Source organism: Atractosteus spatula, chromosome 2 (genome assembly GCF_055471065.1).
Source record: "Atractosteus spatula isolate fAtrSpa1 chromosome 2, fAtrSpa1.hap1, whole genome shotgun sequence".
Classification (NCBI taxonomy): Eukaryota; Metazoa; Chordata; class Actinopteri; order Semionotiformes; family Lepisosteidae; genus Atractosteus; species Atractosteus spatula.
In genome coordinates this window covers 8,682,194-8,703,537 of record NC_142707.1, presented here as the reverse complement: position 1 = coordinate 8,703,537, position 21,344 = coordinate 8,682,194, and the positions used below count along the sequence as shown (strand labels likewise).

General features: G+C 48.6%; 1 protein-coding gene across 14 annotated transcripts in view; it reads right to left on the bottom strand.

The window, feature by feature from the left end:
• The window catches only part of ank1a (ankyrin 1, erythrocytic a), an 84,278-nt gene that overhangs the window by 17,032 nt on the left and 45,902 nt on the right, over positions 1 to 21,344 (bottom strand). For 5 of the 14 annotated variants that reach the window (XM_088927625.1, XM_088927660.1, XM_088927693.1 and 2 more), the window contains exons 23-38: positions 20,218 to 20,238; positions 15,937 to 16,057; positions 15,675 to 15,762; positions 15,274 to 15,386; positions 14,387 to 14,611; positions 9,565 to 9,719; positions 7,550 to 7,761; positions 6,670 to 6,874; positions 5,697 to 5,793; positions 5,207 to 5,435; positions 4,625 to 4,753; positions 4,308 to 4,427; positions 4,116 to 4,200; positions 3,767 to 3,841; positions 3,018 to 3,149; positions 2,354 to 2,500 (exon numbers count right to left, since the gene is read on the bottom strand). In XM_088927625.1, the coding sequence (XP_088783751.1) occupies positions 2,354 to 2,500; positions 3,018 to 3,149; positions 3,767 to 3,841; positions 4,116 to 4,200; positions 4,308 to 4,427; positions 4,625 to 4,753; positions 5,207 to 5,435; positions 5,697 to 5,793; positions 6,670 to 6,874; positions 7,550 to 7,761; positions 9,565 to 9,719; positions 14,387 to 14,611; positions 15,274 to 15,386; positions 15,675 to 15,762; positions 15,937 to 16,057; positions 20,218 to 20,238 (2,154 nt within the window). The remainder of the gene's footprint in view (positions 1 to 2,353; positions 2,501 to 3,017; positions 3,150 to 3,766; positions 3,842 to 4,115; positions 4,201 to 4,307; positions 4,428 to 4,624; positions 4,754 to 5,206; positions 5,436 to 5,696; positions 5,794 to 6,669; positions 6,875 to 7,549; positions 7,762 to 9,564; positions 9,720 to 14,386; positions 14,612 to 15,273; positions 15,387 to 15,674; positions 15,763 to 15,936; positions 16,058 to 20,217; positions 20,239 to 21,344) is intronic. The other 9 variants (XM_088927633.1, XM_088927676.1, XM_088927735.1 and 6 more) reach the window with 4 other exon arrangements.

Sequence of the window (21,344 nt, the reverse complement as noted above, 5' to 3'; positions counted from 1 at the left end):
TTTTTCTTAAACCCCAGCCAGACCCACTGAACCGTCAAGGTCTTAAACCATCCGGCAGCTGAAAGTGTCAGAATGTGCGGTTATATCACAGATCACGTACAGGAGTGAAGGCACTAATACGTGGGTCAGAAACGTGGATTGTTACAGTGTGCTCGAGACTGGACCTTTCCGCCTGGACTGCCCCTTCCCAGTAGATCAAGGCAGATACCTGTGTCCTATTGCACAGATTACTCCAGGAACACACGCCATGGAAACAGGAATAAGGACATGAAACAACACAAGGCCACCATACAGGGAATCTTCAAGTGTGTTTCAAGGATGAAGGAGCACATCCTCACTAATCATTACATCTGTTTAGTATTAAATTGACAGGAGTCATGCAAATAGATTGTCAGTGTGTTCCCTGCAGTGAGGCTTGAACTCAGACATGACCAGGAAAGCTTTACTCTGCAGGTTAATATCTGCCACCCTAGTCAGACAGTGCAGGGAGCTGTTATACACATTAACAAGATCAATTCATCTGATACATCAATTTTGCAAACATAAAGTCAAATAACTGAACGTCTTCCCAGGAAAAGTAATGTTCTCATTAGCAGGCATGTCTCCTTGGCACAGACCTTTAAACAGGTGCATGTAATGGCATATTGTACTGTGTATGTGCTTAGGACAAGAAGTAAAGCTGAAGCCTTTGGCTTTTTGAATTATTGTGTTTTTTAAGTTATATTAATGATATGATGAGGATATTACTTTGTTTCCTGAGAAGGTGGTCATCACAGATATACTTTCAGAGCACTCTTACAGCACATGTACCTGGAGAGCATTGTAAACACAAAGTTATGGTTATACTGTAGCACCACAGCATCTAGTTTTTGCAAGCACAATACTTAAGTGCCACCTGCAGTATCTGTGGTGTAACAGCGCCATTAGACTTTTAATACAGATCTGTCCCTGCAAAGGCTCATTCTTCATTGACAGCACAGTAAGTAAGTGTTCTGCTTACGAAAAAGAAAACTACTTCATACAGATCTTTGTGACAGAACGTACCGTAGAGTCGACGAGCTATCCCTTTAGGTACTGTTAGATTATAAACAGAAATTTCAGCACTAATATTCTTTTTTTATTTCCTACGTTTACAGATGACAAATCAAGAAAAAAATAATAAGGTTACAATTTAAACATGATGCTTTTTCTTCTAGCCAGTGGGCAGGGATGTCATGCTTCCAGTCTCAGAGCAGAGTTTGTGTAGGGTGTAAACTCAAATGTAAATGCTGAGAAACTTATAGCAGAGTGTTCCTTTCTAAACATGGATCCGATAAGAGGAGTTCTTTATACAAATATCAGACCTTCCCGTTATAATAGTATTATAAAATTTGACAGTGCTCCAGACACTTTCATTATGGCACAAATAACTTTACAATTTATCCCATGAGCATAGGATGCAATATATATACTGCTCACTCTAGGATTGTAACCATAATGCAGATGTGGAAACAGAAAATCTGTATACATTCCTAGGCAGCAAAGGTTGGGTTTTGTTTGACATGATTTAAGAATACAGAGATACATCCTTTTTTTCCATTTTGTGTCTGGGTATTCACCTTGAAGCTTGCAGATCTTGTGCTGGCTTAAAGGAACGGGAGGGAAAGGGCTCCATTCTAATGTTAGGGGTCTCTTGTGGTGCATTTTCACTGGGCACACATTCCTCCCAAAGGAGAGAAGAACCAGAACAAAGGGACAATGAGAGGAAGAGGAAACTCTCCCCGTTCCCTAATTGCCTAATTTAACAACGCAGAGAAGTGACAAGGGCTCCTGTTAGTCACAAAGGTTCGGTAAATACCAAGCCCTTTGGGGAAGCCAGTTCACAGCTACACATCAGTAAAGAAAAGGCCCATTAGGCATAGAAAAAAGAACCAGGCCATGCAAATCAACAGAGCTCTCTTCGTCACTGCAGAGTAGGACAAGGAACGGATGGCGAACACTTTGATTCTTGGCTTCAGGTGTTACTAGACTGAGCTCTGTTATTGGCATCTCTCAAGCTGACACTACTTGGACAGCTATCAACCTGTGAGGCCAAGCAATTATTTTAACTCTCTACCTAACCTGTACAAAGTGGGTCTTATATTTAATAGGTGCCAAAACTCAGAATCTGGGTAGTTACTGTTCCACACAAACAGATATTGCATGTGCCCTAATGCTCACTCAAGGGCCTGAGTGCCCAGGCAGGGAGGTGTTTCAGGAAAGGTACAAAAGGCCAAGTGTAAATGCACCCTCAGGCTGTGGGAGCTGGTGGGCTAGTGGAGAAGCAGCTAGGTCAAGGGTATCATAGAGTTGGGGGTCAGGGGTCACTTCTTACCATTGGTCATGCTGGGCGAGAGCAGGTGGTCTCTGTCAGTGTATCTCCGACTCTCCTTCCCCACCCTGGGCTGCGGCCCTGTGCCCTCCAGCATGTTGACAATGTCTGACCTGTCGATGTTCTTCAGCGCGGCGTACAAACTCTCCACTGCAACGAGAGCAAAGAGAATGAATGCTGTTCACCAAGCCTTTTTTGTAGTCTGTAGAGAAACTGACTCACTGACAGCAGATTTATATTTAGAAATATTTTGTACTCATAAAAGCATTATGGGAAAAATATACTTGATTTTCAATTTGTCTAAAGATGAATATCAGGTATACAAATTGAGTTACCTTAATGTCTATTTCCTTTGGCTCTGTAACTTAATAAATTTACAAATTTGATTTCTAAGGACCATAAACTCAACCTGGGAAAGTTCTCAGTAACACTGCACCTACTGTGATATATTGCCCAAGGAGTTTGAACGTGACTGAAGCTCTTGTTCTTGATGTCTATATACTTGCAGATTTTTACACCTCTTAGCTATGATGGGCTATGGTGCTGATCAATCACTGTGCCTCATGGTCTGGAGGCCATGGCAGTGCATATGTCTCCGCCGTCTCTCTGTCACCACCAGGGGGCGAACCCCCTGGCGCTGGAGCAGCAGGGAAGAGGGGCGGCTCACTCTTGGCTCTCTTGCCCTCCCGCGTGGCCCACAGGTTCAGCAGCGCCGAGCTCTGCTCCAGCAGGGAGTTGGGGTTTTCCACCCGGATCTTATTGATGTCGTCCACGCTGAACTGCAGCTCGCGCGCCAGCTCTGGGCGCGGAGGGGAGAGGGCAGGAGGAGCACAGAGATGGGGTTACTGATCTTGCAAAGACAGGTCAACACACGAGAGCGCACGCCTCATGGGAACACACAGCCACACTTTCCTGCCGTAATACTGCTGTGATGCAACAACTACTAAATCACAAAGTAGAAAAGGAATAAATGCAGCGAATAATTATTCATTCATAAGTCTTTTAAGCTCTTGTAACATCTCTCAACAACAGAGCCCTCTAAGCAAAATTAACTCCCACCTAATTTCCAGCTTTTCCTCGGGTGATGATAGTGTTTTGCTTCTTGTTATTTTTTAAATGGTTTTAACTGGAGGTGGGAATAAGATTGAGGAAAAGAATGAAAGTATAAACACCCTCAGAAACAAAGCTGTTCACTAATTTACTAACCCTAATAAACACTGCCTGTTAAACTCTGCTTATCATTAAGTGAAATCACATCTAATGTTATTAAACACCCATTATTCTAGCAGCTGGGAGCTCAGATGTTCTAGCAGCGAGTTAACTGATTAAAGATCCAGGGTTTCAGCTGCTGTCTGTGCGTCGAGAGAGGAGCCTGGCTGTGAACAGAGAGCCATTCACACGTGCGCACACACCCACCTGCCCAGCTCAGCCCCAGCTGCTCCGATATTAAGGCCATCTTTAGTTCTGTCCTCTCCATGGCGCTCATCGAGGCTGGAAAACAGAAACCCCTTTTACACCTCTCTTCTCAATTATATCTCTTTTTCAGATCTCAATGTTCACGCCTCCAGCTGCTAATCTACAACTTCCGGAGGTGGCGATGCTGTTCATTTTGTGATCTGCAGGAACACCTCTAGCACTGCTTTCTCTCCCTGCCCAAGTGCCTTCTCTCTGGGGAACGGACATGCGCCAGCACATACTGATTTTTAAGAATGTCTAAGAGACTTGCGAGGATCCGAGCTTGAAGACCTGGAGAGGGGAGGCTTACCCATGGTCGGTTCGCTCAGGGCGCTGTATCTCTCCCGAAGGGCCAGAGGGGTCAGCGTCCGTCTTCGGTCTTCACTGCCCACCACCTGGCACAAAACCCAAGCACATCAGGACACGAGAAACCAGATGGGGGTGGGGGCAGGAGGCTGACTGGCCCAGTGCATTCAGGACAGATGGGGGAGAAGGAGGCTACCTTGATGCAGGGAGGCATGGTGATGTTGAGGTTGCAGAGCACGTGCTGGCTGTCCTCATACTTGGTGGACTTGCGGAGGAAGGAAAGGAATCCTGAGGGGTCTTTGCTGCTGTCCCGTACCTGGGGTGGAAAGAGGAAGGGTTCGTTAGGGTCATCATCATCATCATCATCATCTTCCCGTCTGGACATGTGCACTTTTGCGCAGAAAGAGGCAGACAGAGAAGGAGAAGACAGATGTTGAAGAGAAAGACAGTGACAGAGCACAGGGCTCAGAGCACAGTGAGACAGAGAGGGAGGGGAATTGAGAGAAGGGTCACCTTGACAGACACTGGAAGCCTGTTGTCCCTGAAGGCCTGGAAACTGAAGCTGCGGGGTTGCTGTGTGGCCTTCCTCACCGGAACAAGGTTCCCCGAGCACTCCAGGTGCAGTGGCATTCCCTCTAACACCTGCAGGGGGCAGCACAGAAATACTCAACGACTAATAATAACAGTTCCTTATACTTCTATAGCACTTTTCAGGATGCTTCCCTCAAAGCACTGTACAGGTAATAGGGACTCCCCTCCACCACCACCGTGTAGCACCCAGATGAAGTGACAGCAGCCATGGTGCGCCAGTACGCTCATTTCACACCAGCTAGCAGTGGGGAGGAGAACAGAGACATACAGACACTGCTCCCTGTCTTTCCAAATGTTCCTTTTTCTTTCCTAGCTCCTCTCCAGCTCCAAGATGCTCCACATCCTGGTTCCTCTCTTCCCAGCCCCCTTCTGTCTCCAAGACTCTGAATCCCTCTGTCTCTCCCGCAGTCTCTAAATCAATTCTCTTCCTCCCCCTGTCCCTTTTTTACCGTAGACCCCTTTTACCCTCCCGGGACCCCCGGCCTCTCTCTCCACATCCCTGACCTCGATGTCTCGGCTCCGGGCGACTTCGGTGAAGTTCTCGTGCTGCTCCAGGGTCTTGTCCATCTTGTCGTCGGTCATGCAGTAGCAGCGCAGCCGCCCTTCCCTGGCCTCGTTCATCTTGGCGAAGATCACGAACTTGGCCATGTAGGGCACAGCCGAGAGCTCCTTGTACAGCAGGTTGGCAAAGCTCACCGCCTCCGCCGTGCGAGGGCAGTCCGCCAGCCAGAACCTGGCCAGGGAGCGAGAAGGTGGGAGTCAATCCACCCTCTGTGGGTGCAGCATTTCCCCCCTGACTTGACAAAAATCTGTCTTCTTTTCCACCAGCACTTCTTGAGTACTTGGGCACATACAGATCAGGCAAAACCATATCCCCAAAAGTGGACAACAGCTGCTGAAAACACATCCAACACGTTCACAATAACACCCCTGAACTTCCCTTCACCCCTTCAGGCACAGCACATGCCCCCAGCCACCAGCCCCCTGTCCTCACCGTGCTGAGACGTTGGTGGTGAAGCGGGCACAGTCGTCGGCGTAGATGAGCTTGGTGGTGCCAGTGATGTCCTCCCACTGAGCCGGGTCGGTGCCACCTGGGGGAGATGCAAAGGTGTCGTGCATCAGTCAGTATCCAAAAAACACCCCCAACCCAGTTCAAATGACCTGCCCTTAGTACCAATACCAAAACCAATACCAATATTCATATTTACACCAACACTAACTCCCTGCCCCTGATACCAACACCAGCTCTCTGCCCCCCTAATACTAACACCAACTCCCTGTCCCCCAGTACCAACACTAACTCTCTGCCCCTCCAATACCAACACCAACTCCCTGCCCCCCCAATACCAACACCAACTCCCTGCCCCCCAATACCAACACTAACTCCCTGCCCCCCAATACCAACACTAACTCCCTGCCCCCCAATACCAACACCAACTTCCTGTCCCCCCAATACCAACACCAACTCCCTGCCCCCCAATACCAACACTAACTCCCTGCCCCCCCAATACCAACACCAACTTCCTGTCCCCCCAATACCAACACTAACTCCCTGTCCCCCCAATACCAACACCAACTCCCTGTCCCCCAACACCAACACGTACTCCATGCCCCCCAAAACCATAATCTACTCTCTGCTCCCCAATACCAACACCAACTCCCTGCCCCCCAATACCAACACTAACTCCCTGCCCCCCCAATACCAACACCAACTCCCTGCCCCCCAATACCAACACCAACTCCCTGCCCCCCCAATACCAACACTAACTCCCTGTCCCCCCAATACCAACACCAACTCCCTGTCCCCCCAATACCAACACCAACTCCCTGTCCCCCAACACCAACACGTACTCCATGCCACCCAAAACCATAATCTACTCCCTGCTCCCCAACACCAATACCAATGGCCTGGTCCCCAACACCAACACCGACTCCCCGTCCCCCAGTACCAACACCAACACTCATACCAATGACGCTGCAGAGGAGCCTGAGGCTGGTGGTGTCGCCCTCCCCTGCGTCGCGCGGGTTCTCCCTCCAGGAAGGCGGCAGCGGGATGCGCAGGCCGATGGGCCGGTGGAACTTCCTGCGCCGTGGCTCCACGGTGACGACGGGGCTGAAGGTGGCCTGGTTCCCCAGCAGCTTCGTCACCAGCTCGTCCGGGACCGGCTGGGCCTGGGAGCGGGGCAGGCGGGACACAGAGAGGTTCATAAGGCCCTGTCCTTCTCGCTCCTCCTAAGAAAACTCTGCTCTTTTAACGTGTGCACCACAATGATGACTGTTCCATAGAGGTTTTATAGAATCTGTCCTAGCATTCACTGCGGTCGCCTGGTTTAGTGACTTTAATACATGTAGTAAAAACAGTCTGAGCAAGAAAGCAAAGCTGGCCAGCAAGCCTATTGGTGCATAACACTGACAGCTGTCAGACATTAATTGTTACAAACATCCCTTGAGCATCAGGGCTCTGTAGCCTCTGTAAGGCCTGTAGTCGATTTAGACTACAGAGATTTAAGTGCAAGAGAACTAAGGTATCCTTTATTCCCAGGACTATTAACCTGCTTAAATTGAACTGATTGTATATTCTGCTTTATCTATATATGTTATATGTATGTTTCATATCTGTTAATATGTTCATGTTGCGCTAGATGTATTAGGTAATGTTTTATGACTTTTACCTGCTTGCAAAGCAAATAAGGGCAATAAAATAAGAAAGTCTACATTGAGAACATTTCAAGAGCACAGCAATACTAAAATCAGCCGTTTAAAAGATGGATCGCTAAAAACAGCAAACAACATTCCGTTGAAGCAGACTGGTGATGGAAAGGGTTTGGATCTGAGCCCTGCCCTCACCTGCAAGCCCAGCCGCACTCTCTTGGTAACCGCCGTCTCCGGGAAGGTGGCCTGGACCAATGGGACGAGCCTGCTGGTGAGCAGCCCCCCTTCTGGGCCAATCAGGTCGCTCTCCTGCTGCACGCGGGACACCACAGCAAAGTAGAGGGGAAAGTCTGTGGAAATGATCCTCCGAATCCTCTTCTTGCCCAGCTCCTCCTGGCTCTCCAGATCTGACAGCACAACAGCAACGCTCACATCAGCACCGGCAGGGGAACCGCTTGTCCAACAGGGTGTGATCGTGAGCAGCTGAGGACCCTTCTACGCGCAGTGAGGGCGCTGACGTCACCACACTACAAGGGCACGCAGCTTCGCGCGAGTGAGGTATGCGGCTTGTAATGAAGTCAGCACTCGAAATGGGAAAACAGAAGCACACCCGTTGCCAAATTTTAAAAAAATGTTGGTAAAGTGTTTTATGTAAGCAAGCCTGTTTACTCAATTCAAGCTTTATTATCCTCTGGGGGAAATTTGTTTTACTGCACAGTCCGATACCGCAAACATTACCAACATAGAAGACAGTAAAATAGTGTTGCCGGAGATAAGAGAGTTTATCTACATTGTTCCAGGGAGAAATGGCAGTGGGGAAGAAGGATTTCTGCAGTCTAGCAAGAACAGCCAACGAGCCCTGTCTTTGAGGACAAGCTGTGAAGACAGAAATTTGCCTCATTTTTGTTGCCGATTTATCTTTGAGAATTGGACGCTCCTGTACTCAGTCAGAGAAGGGCCCACAATTCATCTCAGCACTGTCAAGATAACTAGATGGGAAACAAGCTCAAGAATGTTTATGTTTTTTATTATCTCAACTCAATGTATTAACATGTTGGATTAAAAAGCTTACCCATATTAAAGCGTGCAGGAATAAGGATTATAATCAGATGTGTTTTGAATCTAATATGATTAAAACCAGGGTGGCATGGTGGTGCAGTGATTAGAATTGCTGTCTTGCAGCACTGGGGCCCTGGGTTCAGTTTCTGGGGTGTTCTTTGTGTGGAGTTTGTATGTTCTCCCTGTGTTCATGTCGGTTACCAGGTTACTGGGCTTCTGGGAAAAATAGCCCTTGTGTGAGTGTGCATGTTTGTGTCCTTGTTTGTGTGTTCCCTAAGATAGACTGGAGTCCCATCCAGAGTGTATCCGGCCTTATGTCTGTTTCTAGCTCAGATAGACTCGGGGCCACTGAGGCCCTATATTGGATGAAGCAGTTATACCCAAAAAATAGATGGAGGGATGATTAAAATTGTAAATAGAATTAAAACTGCAAAACTATAAAAAGGGCTGGTATGTAAAAGGTTAGTCAGTAAGCACTACCAATCCAATTCAAGAACTGAATCCAGAAATGTGTTAAAATTGTATAATGTAATAGTAAGGCCTTATCTAGAATATTCTGTACAGTGAAGGCTACCACATTATGTAAAATATATCGCTACTTTGGAATCAGTCTAGAGAGGAGCAGCAGATATATTACATGGCTGTAAGGAATGGCCTACACTGACAGGCTGAAGGAACTGAACCCTTTCAGTCTTCAGAGTATGAGGGCACCAGGTATAAGTATTCAAAGTCCTCAATAGCCTCAATAATGTTAACCGAGAGGACTTTTTCAGAATGAACAGTGCAACAAGTGGAAACAATGTGGAAGTGCTCTTAAAACTCAGAATAGGGTCACTACTTTACCCAAAGTGCCGTAAGAGTAGGGAACAAGCTGCCACTCAATACTAAACGGGCTATATGAGCCAAAAGGTCTCCTTTTGTTCGTAGCTGTTCTCATGTTCTTATCTTCTATCCATTCATTTTCCGAATCTTTTTTATCCTTAGATGGTTGTAGTGAAGTGGAGTGGAGTGGGGTCTGACCCGGCAGACCATCGCAAAGGATCAAATCATTGCCTATAATCAGTACTTCAGCAGTGAGGCATGCTGCTAATGCAGACTCGCCATGAATACAAGCCTGACCTGACTGGACTTCACAAGGTGAATACACGCACCTTCATCCATGCCATTAAGGATGGTCTCCAGCAGCTCGTCGCCACAGCGATTCCGGTGCTCCTTCCACACAGAGCCGTTCTCACTGCGCAGGACCACCAGCTCCCGATCCCCCCGGCCTATTGAGGCGAAGTGAGGGATCTCTACAATCACTGGCCTGTGGGACCGAGGGAAGAGCACTGACAGTCAGAACTACTACAACACACACTGCTCACCCTGCACTGACACAGTCACAGCCACTACAACACACACTGCTCACCCTGCACTGACACAGTCTCAGCCACTACAACACACACTGCTCACCCTGCACTGACACAGTCACAGCCACTACAACACACACTGCTCACACTGCACTGACACAGTCACAGCCACTACAACACACACTGCTCACACTGCACTGACACAGTCACAGCCACTACAACACACACTGCTCACCCTGCACTGACACAGTCACAGCCACTACAACACACACTGCTCACACTGCACTGACACAGTCACAGCCACTACAACACACACTGCTCACCCTGCACTGACACAGTCACAGCCACTACAACACACACTGCTCACCCTGCACTGACACAGTCACAGCCACTACAACACACACTGCACTGACACAGTCACAGCCACTACAACACACACTGCTCACCCTGCACTGACACAGTCACAGCCACTACAACACACACTGCTCACCCTGCACTGACACAGTCACAGCCACTACAACACACACTGCTCACCCTGCTCTGACACAGTCACAGCCACTACAACACACACTGCTCACCCTGCACTGACACAGTCACAGCCACTACAACACACACTGCTCACCCTGCACTGACACAGTCACAGCCACTACAACACACACTGCACTGACACAGTCACAGCCACTACAACACACACTGCACTGACACAGTCACAGCCACTACAACACACACTGCTCACCCTGCACTGACACAGTCACAGCCACTACAACACACACTGCACTGACACAGTCACAGCCACTACAACACACACTGCTCACCCTGCACTGACACAGTCACAGCCACTACAACACACACTGCTCACCCTGCACTGACACAGTCACAGCCACTACAACACACACTGCTCACCCTGCACTGACACAGTCACAGCCACTACAACACACACTGCTCACCCTGCACTGACACAGTCACAGCCACTACAACACACACTGCTCACACTGCACTGACACAGTCACAGCCACTACAACACACACTGCTCACCCTGCACTGACACAGTCACAGCCACTACAACACACACTGCTCACCCTGCACTGACACAGTCACAGCCACTACAACACACACTGCTCACCCTGCACTGACACAGTCACAGCCACTACAACACACACTGCACTGACACAGTCACAGCCACTACAACACACACTGCTCACCCTGCACTGACACAGTCACAGCCACTACAACACACACTGCTCACACTGCACTGACACAGTCACAGCCACTACAACACACACTGCTCACACTGCACTGACACAGTCACAGCCACTACAACACACACTGCACTGACACAGTCACAGCCACTACAACACACACTGCTCACCCTGCACTGACACAGTCACAGCCACTACAACACACACTGCTCACCCTGCACTGACACAGTCACAGCCACTACAACACACACTGCTCACACTGCACTGACACAGTCACAGCCACTACAACACACACTGCACTGACACAGTCACAGCCACTACAACACACACTGCTCACCCTGCACTGACACAGTCACAGCCACTACAACACACACTGCTCACACTGCACTGACACAGTCACCGCCACTACAACACACACTGCTCACACTGCACTGACACAGTCACAGCCACTACAACACACACTGCTCACACTGCACTGACACAGTCACAGCCACTACAACACACACTGCACTGACACAGTCACAGCCACTACAACACACCCTGCACTGACACAGTCACAGCCACTACAACACACACTGCTCACCCTGCACTGACACAGTCACAGCCACAGCCACTACAACACACACTGCTCACACTGCACTGACACAGTCACAGCCACTACAACACACACACTGCTCACACTGCACTGACACAGTCACAGCCACTACAACACACACTGCTCACACTGCACTGACACAGTCACAGCCACTACAACACACACTGCTCACCCTGCACTGACACAGTCACAGCCACTACAACACACACTGCTCACCCTGCACTGACACAGTCACAGCCACTACAACACACACTGCACTGACACAGTCACAGCCACTACAACACACCCTGCACTGACACAGTCACAGCCACTACAACACACACTGCTCACCCTGCACTGACACAGTCACAGCCACAGCCACTACAACACACACTGCTCACACTGCACTGACACAGTCACAGCCACTACAACACACACACTGCTCACACTGCACTGACACAGTCACAGCCACTACAACACACACTGTTCACCCTGCACTGACACAGTCACAGCCACTACAACACACACTGCTCACACTGCACTGACACAGTCACAGCCACTACAACACACACTGCTCACCCTGCACTGACACAGTCACAGCCACTACAACACACACTGCTCACCCTGCACTGACACAGTCACAGCCACTACAACACACACTGCTCACCCTGCACTGACACAGTCACAGCCACTACAACACACACTGCTCACACTGCACTGACACAGTCACAGCCACTACAACACACACTGCTCACACTGCACTGACACAGTCACAGCCACTACAACACACACTGCTCACCCTGCACTGACACAGTCACAGCCACTACAACACACACTGCACTGACACAGTCACAGCCACTACAACACACCCTGCACTGACACAGTCACAGCCACTACAACACACACTGCTCACCCTGCACTAACACAGTCACAGCCACAGCCACTACAACACACACTGCTCACACTGCACTGACACAGTCACAGCCACTACAACACACACACTGCTCACACTGCACTGACACAGTCACAGCCACTACAACACACACTGTTCACCCTGCACTGACACAGTCACAGCCACTACAACACACACTGCTCACCCTGCACTGACACAGTCACAGCCACTACAACACACACTGCTCACCCTGCACTGACACAGTCACAGCCACTACAACACACACTGCTCACCCTGCACTGACACAGTCACAGCCACTACAACACACACTGCTCACCCTGCACTGACACAGTCACAGCCACTACAACACACACTGCTCACCCTGCACTGACACAGTCACAGCCACTACAACACACACTGCTCACACTGCACTGACACAGTCACAGCCACTACAACACACACTGCTCACACTGCACTGACACAGTCACAGCCACTACAACACACACTGCTCACCCTGCACTGACACAGTCACAGCCACTACAACACACACTGCTCACACTGCACTGACACAGTCACAGCCACTACAACACACACTGCACTGACACAGTCACAGCCACTACAACACACCCTGCACTGACACAGTCACAGCCACTACAACACACACTGCTCACCCTGCACTGACACAGTCACAGCCACAGCCACTACAACACACACTGCTCACACTGCACTGACACAGTCACAGCCACTACAACACACACACTGCTCACACTGCACTGACACAGTCACAGCCACTACAACACACACTGTTCACCCTGCACTGACACAGTCACAGCCACTACAACACACACTGCTCACCCTGCACTGACACAGTCACAGCCACTACAACACACACTGCTCACCCTGCACTGACACAGTCACAGCCACTACAACACACACTGCTCACACTGCACTGACACAGTCACAGCCACTACAACACACACTGCTCACCCTGCACTGACACAGTCACAGCCACTACAACACACACTGCTCACACTGCACTGACACAGTCACAGCCACTACAACACACACTGCTCACCCTGCACTGACACAGTCACAGCCACTACAACACACACTGCTCACCCTGCACTGACACAGTCACAGCCACTACAACACACACTGCTCACCCTGCACTGACACAGTCACAGCCACTACAACACACACTGCTCACACTGCACTGACACAGTCACAGCCACTACAACACACACTGCACTGACACAGTCACAGCCACTACAACACACACTGCTCACCCTGCACTGACACAGTCACAGCCACTACAACACACACTGCACTGACACAGTCACAGCCACTACAACACACACTGCTCACCCTGCACTGACACAGTCACAGCCACTACAACACAAACTGCTCACCCTGCACTGACACAGTCACAGCCACTACAACACACACTGCTCACCCTGCACTGACACAGTCACAGCCACTACAACACACACTGTTCACCCTGCACTGACACAGTCACAGCCACTACAACACACACTGCTCACCCTGCACTGACACAGTCACAGCCACTACAACACACACTGCACTGACACAGTCACAGCCACTACAACACACACTGTTCACCCTGCACTGACACAGTCACAGCCACTACAACACACACTGCTCACCCTGCACTGACACAGTCACAGCCACTACAACACACACTGCACTGACACAGTCACAGCCACTACAAAACTGGCAGACACCAATATCTCACACACTGCACTGAAACAGGCACACACTGCACTGACACAGGCACACAGCAGTGTCTCACACACTGCACTGACACAGGCACACAGCAGTACTGCGAGCACAGCAGTGAGAGCTCCTGCCATGGCTAAGCTGTCGAGCCCTGCTCCAGCTGTGCAGGGTGGCACTCTGACACTCTGCCAGGCCGCCTGGCTGCAGTGCTGCTACACTCACCCCAGGAACTGTGCCCCGGCGGGCCCCAGGGAGATGATGCGGCTGGCCAGCCCCTCACCCTCCACCAGCGGAGGGGGTGTGGACAGCTTCTGAGGTTTGATGAGGCGGCAGGTGATGCGTGTGGGGGCGGCGCAGGTGCGAGGGGGGATGATGACACGCAGACCATTGTGCCGGCTTCCCCTCATGGAACCTCCTCGGGCGTCCACCATGAAACTGACCAGGAACCTGTCCAACACAGCAAGCACACTCAGCACAACAGCTCCCCGGAGCAGAGCATCACAGGACACAAGGGGAATCGACAAGGAGCAGGAGGCACCTCTTTACACAAAGGGTTGTGGGAGTCTGCAACAAGCCACCCAGCCATGTTGTCAAAGTCAATACCCTGCCCTCCTTCCAGAAGCAGCTTTGTACTCTTTGTTTTTTTCTATTGCATCTAACACTAAAAGACATTTTGGCTTTTGACAACGAATGCAGCACCTTTTCCACAGGCTAAACAGTTGTTATTCTGTGCACCTACAGTACATGCCACAGGTCAGCATGCCAGGTCTTGATATTACTGGCATATACAAATATCAGATGAGCACACTGAATGTTTAGAAGCGATATTATAAAGTCCACTTTGTTTTACACATCGAAAACGTACAAACTACAAACAGTGTGCCCTGTGGCGTGATCTCAGCTGGTCTATAACTGAGGTGAACAGGAGTGCACTTCTGCACTGTTCTAGTGGGGAAGTCAAATACATTTTACCACAAGCAGATCCTTAATTATGTAATCAATTGATCTAACGAATTAAGCAATTAGTCAGCTTGTTTTTCCAGAAATTAAATAAATGGGTCATGTCTGACAGATAAATTGATCCGGCCTCCCCCAGCGCCAGCACTGACCCGGTGTGGATGGGGCTGGCCACAGGGCTGACGTTGTCCGAGGTCTCGGTGGCTGGGCTGCTGGGGATCAGGGAGTCCTCGTCGTACTCCTTGGGCAGGGGCACAGGCGTGTGCTGCTCCAGGCAAACACACAAACACACAAACACACACACGGGATAAGCTCAATGCTCTACGTCACAAACACACAAGGACTGAATCAAGACAATAAGCAGTGTTATCTAATTTGGCCACTAGGTGTCACATTGGAAGTCTCACAAAACAATGATGAGCAGTAATGATGATTATATTAATAATACAGGTTCTTTTACTGTTAAGAACAGTGCAACACAAAAACTCATGATTAAGAAAGATCCTATTAGTTGCACTAGTGAAAAGCTCTGCTCTAGGAGACTGGGTGGTACCTGCTCTGCGTGCACCATATCCTGCTCCTTCAGGATGACGGTCTCTGGGGACACGCAGGGGATTCTGGGAATAGCCGGGGAATATGTCCTGTGAGAAGGAGGTGTTCAGAGTTAGAGGCAGCGTGGGTAGGCCACAGTGACACTGCATGTCCACCAGCCCTGCAGGACCTGGCGTTTCTCACGCACTCACGCCTCGTCCCAGAGGACCTCCCGACATCTGAGACAGGCCCTCGCCCCCCCCCCTCCCTCCACTGCCCCTTACGCTGTGCCCAGCCCGCTCTCGTACTCCAGGGATTTTTTGGGAGACAGGAAGTCCTCGTCCTGGTCCTTCAGTTCGTCCAGCTTCAGGTACTTGGCTCCTTCCACTCCCAGCAGCTCCTCACCTGCGGACCACAGCGCAGTCAGACATGCGGACGCCGGCAGGCGCAGACACAGAGTGGACAAGAGGAGAGCAGTGACCATAAGATCTTCAACAGGGCACATTCCTCTACAAGTCTACAGCTGCAGTCCAAGGTCAAGTGTTAGTGAAGCAGGCTAAAGTGAAAAATCTGAACAATAAACGAAGATAAAAACTTCAGAAAAAGAACTTCTGTCGCCATCTGGGTGATGAAACCCAAGCAAGCAGTGGCTCCCATATATATAACCCTGTACATGGACTGACACAGTGAGAGAGTGTGATGATGTTTCGCTGTTTGCAAAACTACACTTAAAATGAAAGTGCATAATTGAAGGCATATTGAATTACAGTGTAACATACTTTGCAGGACCACTTTCTAATTCTTTATTCCCATTTCAAAACTGCGTGTTGATTGACTTAGATTTCTTCTTCCTTGCTTATTTTATTACAGTCACTGACCCTGGCCATGTGCCCCTAAACGGGGGAGGAGCCCCAGATATTGTATTTATTGTGCTACAGTGGCTGTTATTAAAGGCTCCTAATCCAAGCTGGGAGGGGAAATGTTATTGTGTGTTATTGCTGGTGCTGTGTGTTGTTCTGTTTATGCCGGGAAAGGATAGGGTCATCATTCAATTTTAATGTGATTAAAAAAAAAGAAGGTTAAGGATTAAAAGGAGGCAATCCAGTCCATCATGTGTGTTTGTTTTCCTGGTAAACTTTCAATCAGATCCATTCCCCTCTCTGACTCAAGATAACGCAGAGATACATACTGTAGCTATTTTCATTTTCCATCAAATGTCCTAATTTGATTAAATTAGTGCCTGATGGGGGCTACAGCACAGGTCTCCAGTCTCATGGCACGTTTTGTAGTGAATTTTGACTGGGCCCATGTTCCATTCACTAGATTGCCTCCAAAGGTTGCTGAAGGATGAGCTCCATGCTTGGCATTTTGTTGGCCAGCAACACATGAGATCTGCTAAATTCTGCTTGATTGGGCAGGGGTTATGATTCCTAACTTGCTTATGGAGGAAGAGTAGAACGGTCTGTGTCCGTGCCACTTTCTGCCTGTTCTGTCTCCTTATGAAACATACGTGCAAAACACTTCCTAATCTGACTCCAGACCTTAGAAAGTCACACAATGTTCTCAAATGATTCCTAACTTGCTTATGGAGGAAGAGTAGAACGGTCTGTGTCCGTGCCACTTTCTGCCTGTTCTGCCTCCTTATGAAACATATGTGCAAAACACTTCCTAATCTGACTCCAGACCTTAGAAAGTCACACAATGTTCTCAAATGAGAACACACCTCCATCCCTAAACTGAAGTAACAGAGTGAGGAGACCTCTGTGTGTCATAAAGCACAGCAACACCAATGGCAGGATAAGCGGCACTATGATCAGCAAATACAGCATTCCTATCTCCAAGAAAATAAATTTAGGATTATTTCAGAAAAAAAAACAGTAATTCCATCAGTTCTTCATACCAAATTATACATGTACAGCATAAATACACTGACATAGCTCAAAACATCCGTGCACAGGCAAGACGTTTGACTCTACTTATCTGGTCCACTTTAATTTGGTGCTTTTCTGTTGAAAAGGTTGCTTATAGAAGAAGTGCAGGCTGCTGAAAATTGCAACAGGAATTTCAGTAGCAGCTCCATCTCATCCCATGAGATGGGCTCAGTGGCCCAGTCGCAGTAGAAGAGGAGGAGGGGAGGTAGTGTGTGACAGTGGGACAGAATATTAAACAGGTCTAACCTGCCTTGTTCGGGGGACAAATGGAGGAGCAGATGCAGCATGAAAACTGCACAGTAGATATGAGACCTCATGCACTGACAGAAGCCAGAAACAAGACTTTCATCTTCTGAGTCAACCAAGGGAGACCAGAATGGCATTGCAATAGGATCTTGACAGGGTCTCTTCTACAGGCAGACACTGGCAGTAACAGGAGGGGCTGTTCTACAGGTACATTCTACCTCAATACACATACACATAGCACAGAACAAAACAATAGACCTACAGCACAAGTAACACATGGACACCTCTCAACATGAAAACACCATGCAGTGCTTAAAGGCTATGACACTTACACCTCTGTGCTCTTTAACGCAACGACATCACCATACAGGGAACCTTACCTACACTCCCACAAACAAAGACACTGAGACACAGATATGGGGACACAAGTTGTTGGGATGAGATATTAAGCATGATTTCGTGGGAGGAGGGCTGACTTGATCTTCATGAAAAGAACCTCAATATGAAAAAGCTCACTGATACACAAACCCTTTCCTACAGCAAATACAGCTGATGCTGATCTGAGTGTTGAACTCAGATTGCAACATTTCTGTGCTGGTCAAAGAGAAACTGGGATTAAACAATTAGGCAGGACAGGACAGCCCCCTCTCCCTCAAGCTATTCTGACTCAAGGACAGAGCTTCAGCAGCTCCAGAGTGCAGTTGAAGGTATTAAGGAAATTCCTGTCCTACTGAACCACTCCTGTCTGCTCTCTGATGGCGAGCTGAGGAGCCCCATACTGTATACCACATTGCAGAGTTCCATTAATGAAACACCTGGGGCTCCCCAGGTGTCTAAGAAATCTGCCCTGCCTGCCCCATCTTCCCAGCCTATCCCTGTGCTGAAAGATTAATTGCTACTGTCTGATTTAGGGTGACACTAGGGAGACTTTCCTGCAGGAAACAGCTTATCAGCTCTGCTTTATGTCAAAAAATACCGTGTTGATGGGTTCTGTGACTTTTTTCAGCTCTTGTGAAAGCCATGCCTACCCTGACTCATCCACTGCAGGGCGATACATCAGGCTACCTGCTTCTGTGATGCTTGGCAGCACACAATAAAATTTCCCCACTCTTTACTGCAGCACGTTTGAGGGATTATATCTCCTTTCCTCTTAAAGAGCTATCCCATCTGATTCATTCTCACAGTAATGCATGAGGATTTTCTCATTAGCCTTATAACTGATCACAGGCCTTTTTGAGGGCCTTTCCTGTGGATGCCTATAAAAATCAGCTCCTGGAGGGATGGATTTGATTTCTACAAGCATTTAATCAGCAATCCCCAGTTCTGGTCCTGGAGGAACACTGTCTCTACAGGTGTTCTGTACTGCTGGGCTTGAAACAACTCGAATCAGCACATTCCTGGCTAAACTGAAGACCCAGGTCTTCAGGTGTTGCTGCTGTGCAGACATAGTGGGCCTCTGAGTGCAGGACTGAGGAATCCTGGGGGAGACTCATGGTCAAGTAATAAGGACAAACCATCGTCCACAGGTGACATTCCAGAGCACTCAGACAACTTGACTTCCCACAGTGGGAGGGAACGGGATTCAAGACCCTGATCTATAGATATATAATCCACAAACAGGAAATCCTTCCGGACACTTCTGGCAAGGAACCTACCTCACCAGCGCTGATCTTCATAAAGATTAACATCATGAAAAGCTTGGGAAGTGAAAACTGTGGGTAAAATTAATTCTTATTCATACATCTTTAATAAAGCAGAAAACCACATAACAGAAAGAAAATCTATTCTTTGGAGTCCTGGAAATGGGCTAAATAAATCTTTCTCATTTCCTTGAAAAAGTTATGCTCGACTTTACCTATGAATATGTGTATTCTTTTTTTTCCCCATTTCAAAACATTTTTTTTTTAAACTCAAATGACTGTCAGTCACCAACCTTTAACAACCGGTTGCGTCAGGTAGAAATCAGGAAGCGGTCAACACCAGCGCAGTGGGTTCAGACAGCCAGTGCAGGCAAAGACACAATAAAAGACACTGACGTGACAGCGGTGCTGCAGGGCACGGCGGACACAGAGTGGGACAGCAGGCGGAGAGACATGGCAAGCGCACGGAGTCCAGGACACTTCCCCACACTCTGCTGCTCGCACTGTGTGAGCTTCCCGCTCTGCAGACAGGGCTGTCCGGGCTGCTACTGCACGTCTCGTTAGTACTGTGCGGACCATGTGAGCGGGCGTGGGCGGTTATGGGTTAGACGGTACAGGAGCTGGGTCTGGAAGGGGTTCATGGTCACATGCGAATGAAGTCACGACCTCATGAGCATCGAGTGAGCTTGAAATGGGATCACACGGTCACTACCACCTACGACAGCAATAGACAAGTAGTGGTTCATACCTAGCGTTAGCTGAGCAATTCCTAAAAAGAGGAAATAAAGTAGAATTTAGCTGCGGCCACACAGAGGCACAAATGTTTTTTTTTTAGACAGTTTTCTTCATTGTTTTGCAACTTAAACAGATGAAGACACACAGTTCCTAACAAAGTGTTGGTCTATGCAAACAAGATCACTTTTTTTATGTAGTGCACACAAAAGCCACACATTTCTAGTGTGCAGGTTAGGGGATCCCTGGAAAATATTGGCACTCGACAGGACAAAGAGCTGAGCTTCATGATGACTGATCATCATAAAAAAAAAACTTCCAAGCTTCACAAGAATAAAAGAGAAGAGTGGTCATGTCCTGTGCTGGTGTTTTCAGTGACCCCATGAGTGGTGGACCCAGTTCATCTCTCTTGTGTGTGGAAGCAGAGCGACAGACAGGAAGTGTAATGAACTGTGACGAGAGCATGGCTTCACGGAGCACTGTGATTGGCCGGCCGCTGCTGCACTGCAGAACAGGGGGCAGCCAAAGAGCAAAACTTGCAATCTATCTTACTGCATGGCCGTGGCACTGCCAGATCTACAAGGGCTTAACAATTAGGAGTACGCTGTGGGTTGTCTGTACGAAAGGCCTGCAGCGGCATGACCAGAGGTCTGGTATTTGACAACTTCTGCTGTAAGGGATGTTATAGAAAGAGCGCAGGTGAAGTCTACTGGATGATACTCCACACCCCCTCTAGTGGCAACAGCCCACCATTGCTGCAGTAACTGGTGACCATTCAAAAAAAGACAGTTCACCGTGATGGCTGTGCCCAGGAGTGCTGTCAGCACTGTTAAGTCACTTGGCAGCCAGACAGCAAGGGGTGCAATTTGCAGATCCAATGGCCTAGCTGTTTCTCCCTAAATGTTCTTTCATATTTAGAGAAACTGTCTTATGTCTGATGGCTATGACGATTGCTCGCTCTGTGCAAAGAGCTATGTAATAATCACCTGTATTGATCACATCTATTCACATAATTTTATCGATAACATCATGTTGATAAATTAATTTTGCTTGCTTCAGAGCTGTGAGCTGTACAGTCCAGCCAATATCTATAGGAAGAATAGAAGCATGGCTGATAACATAAAAACATTAACAAAAAATTAA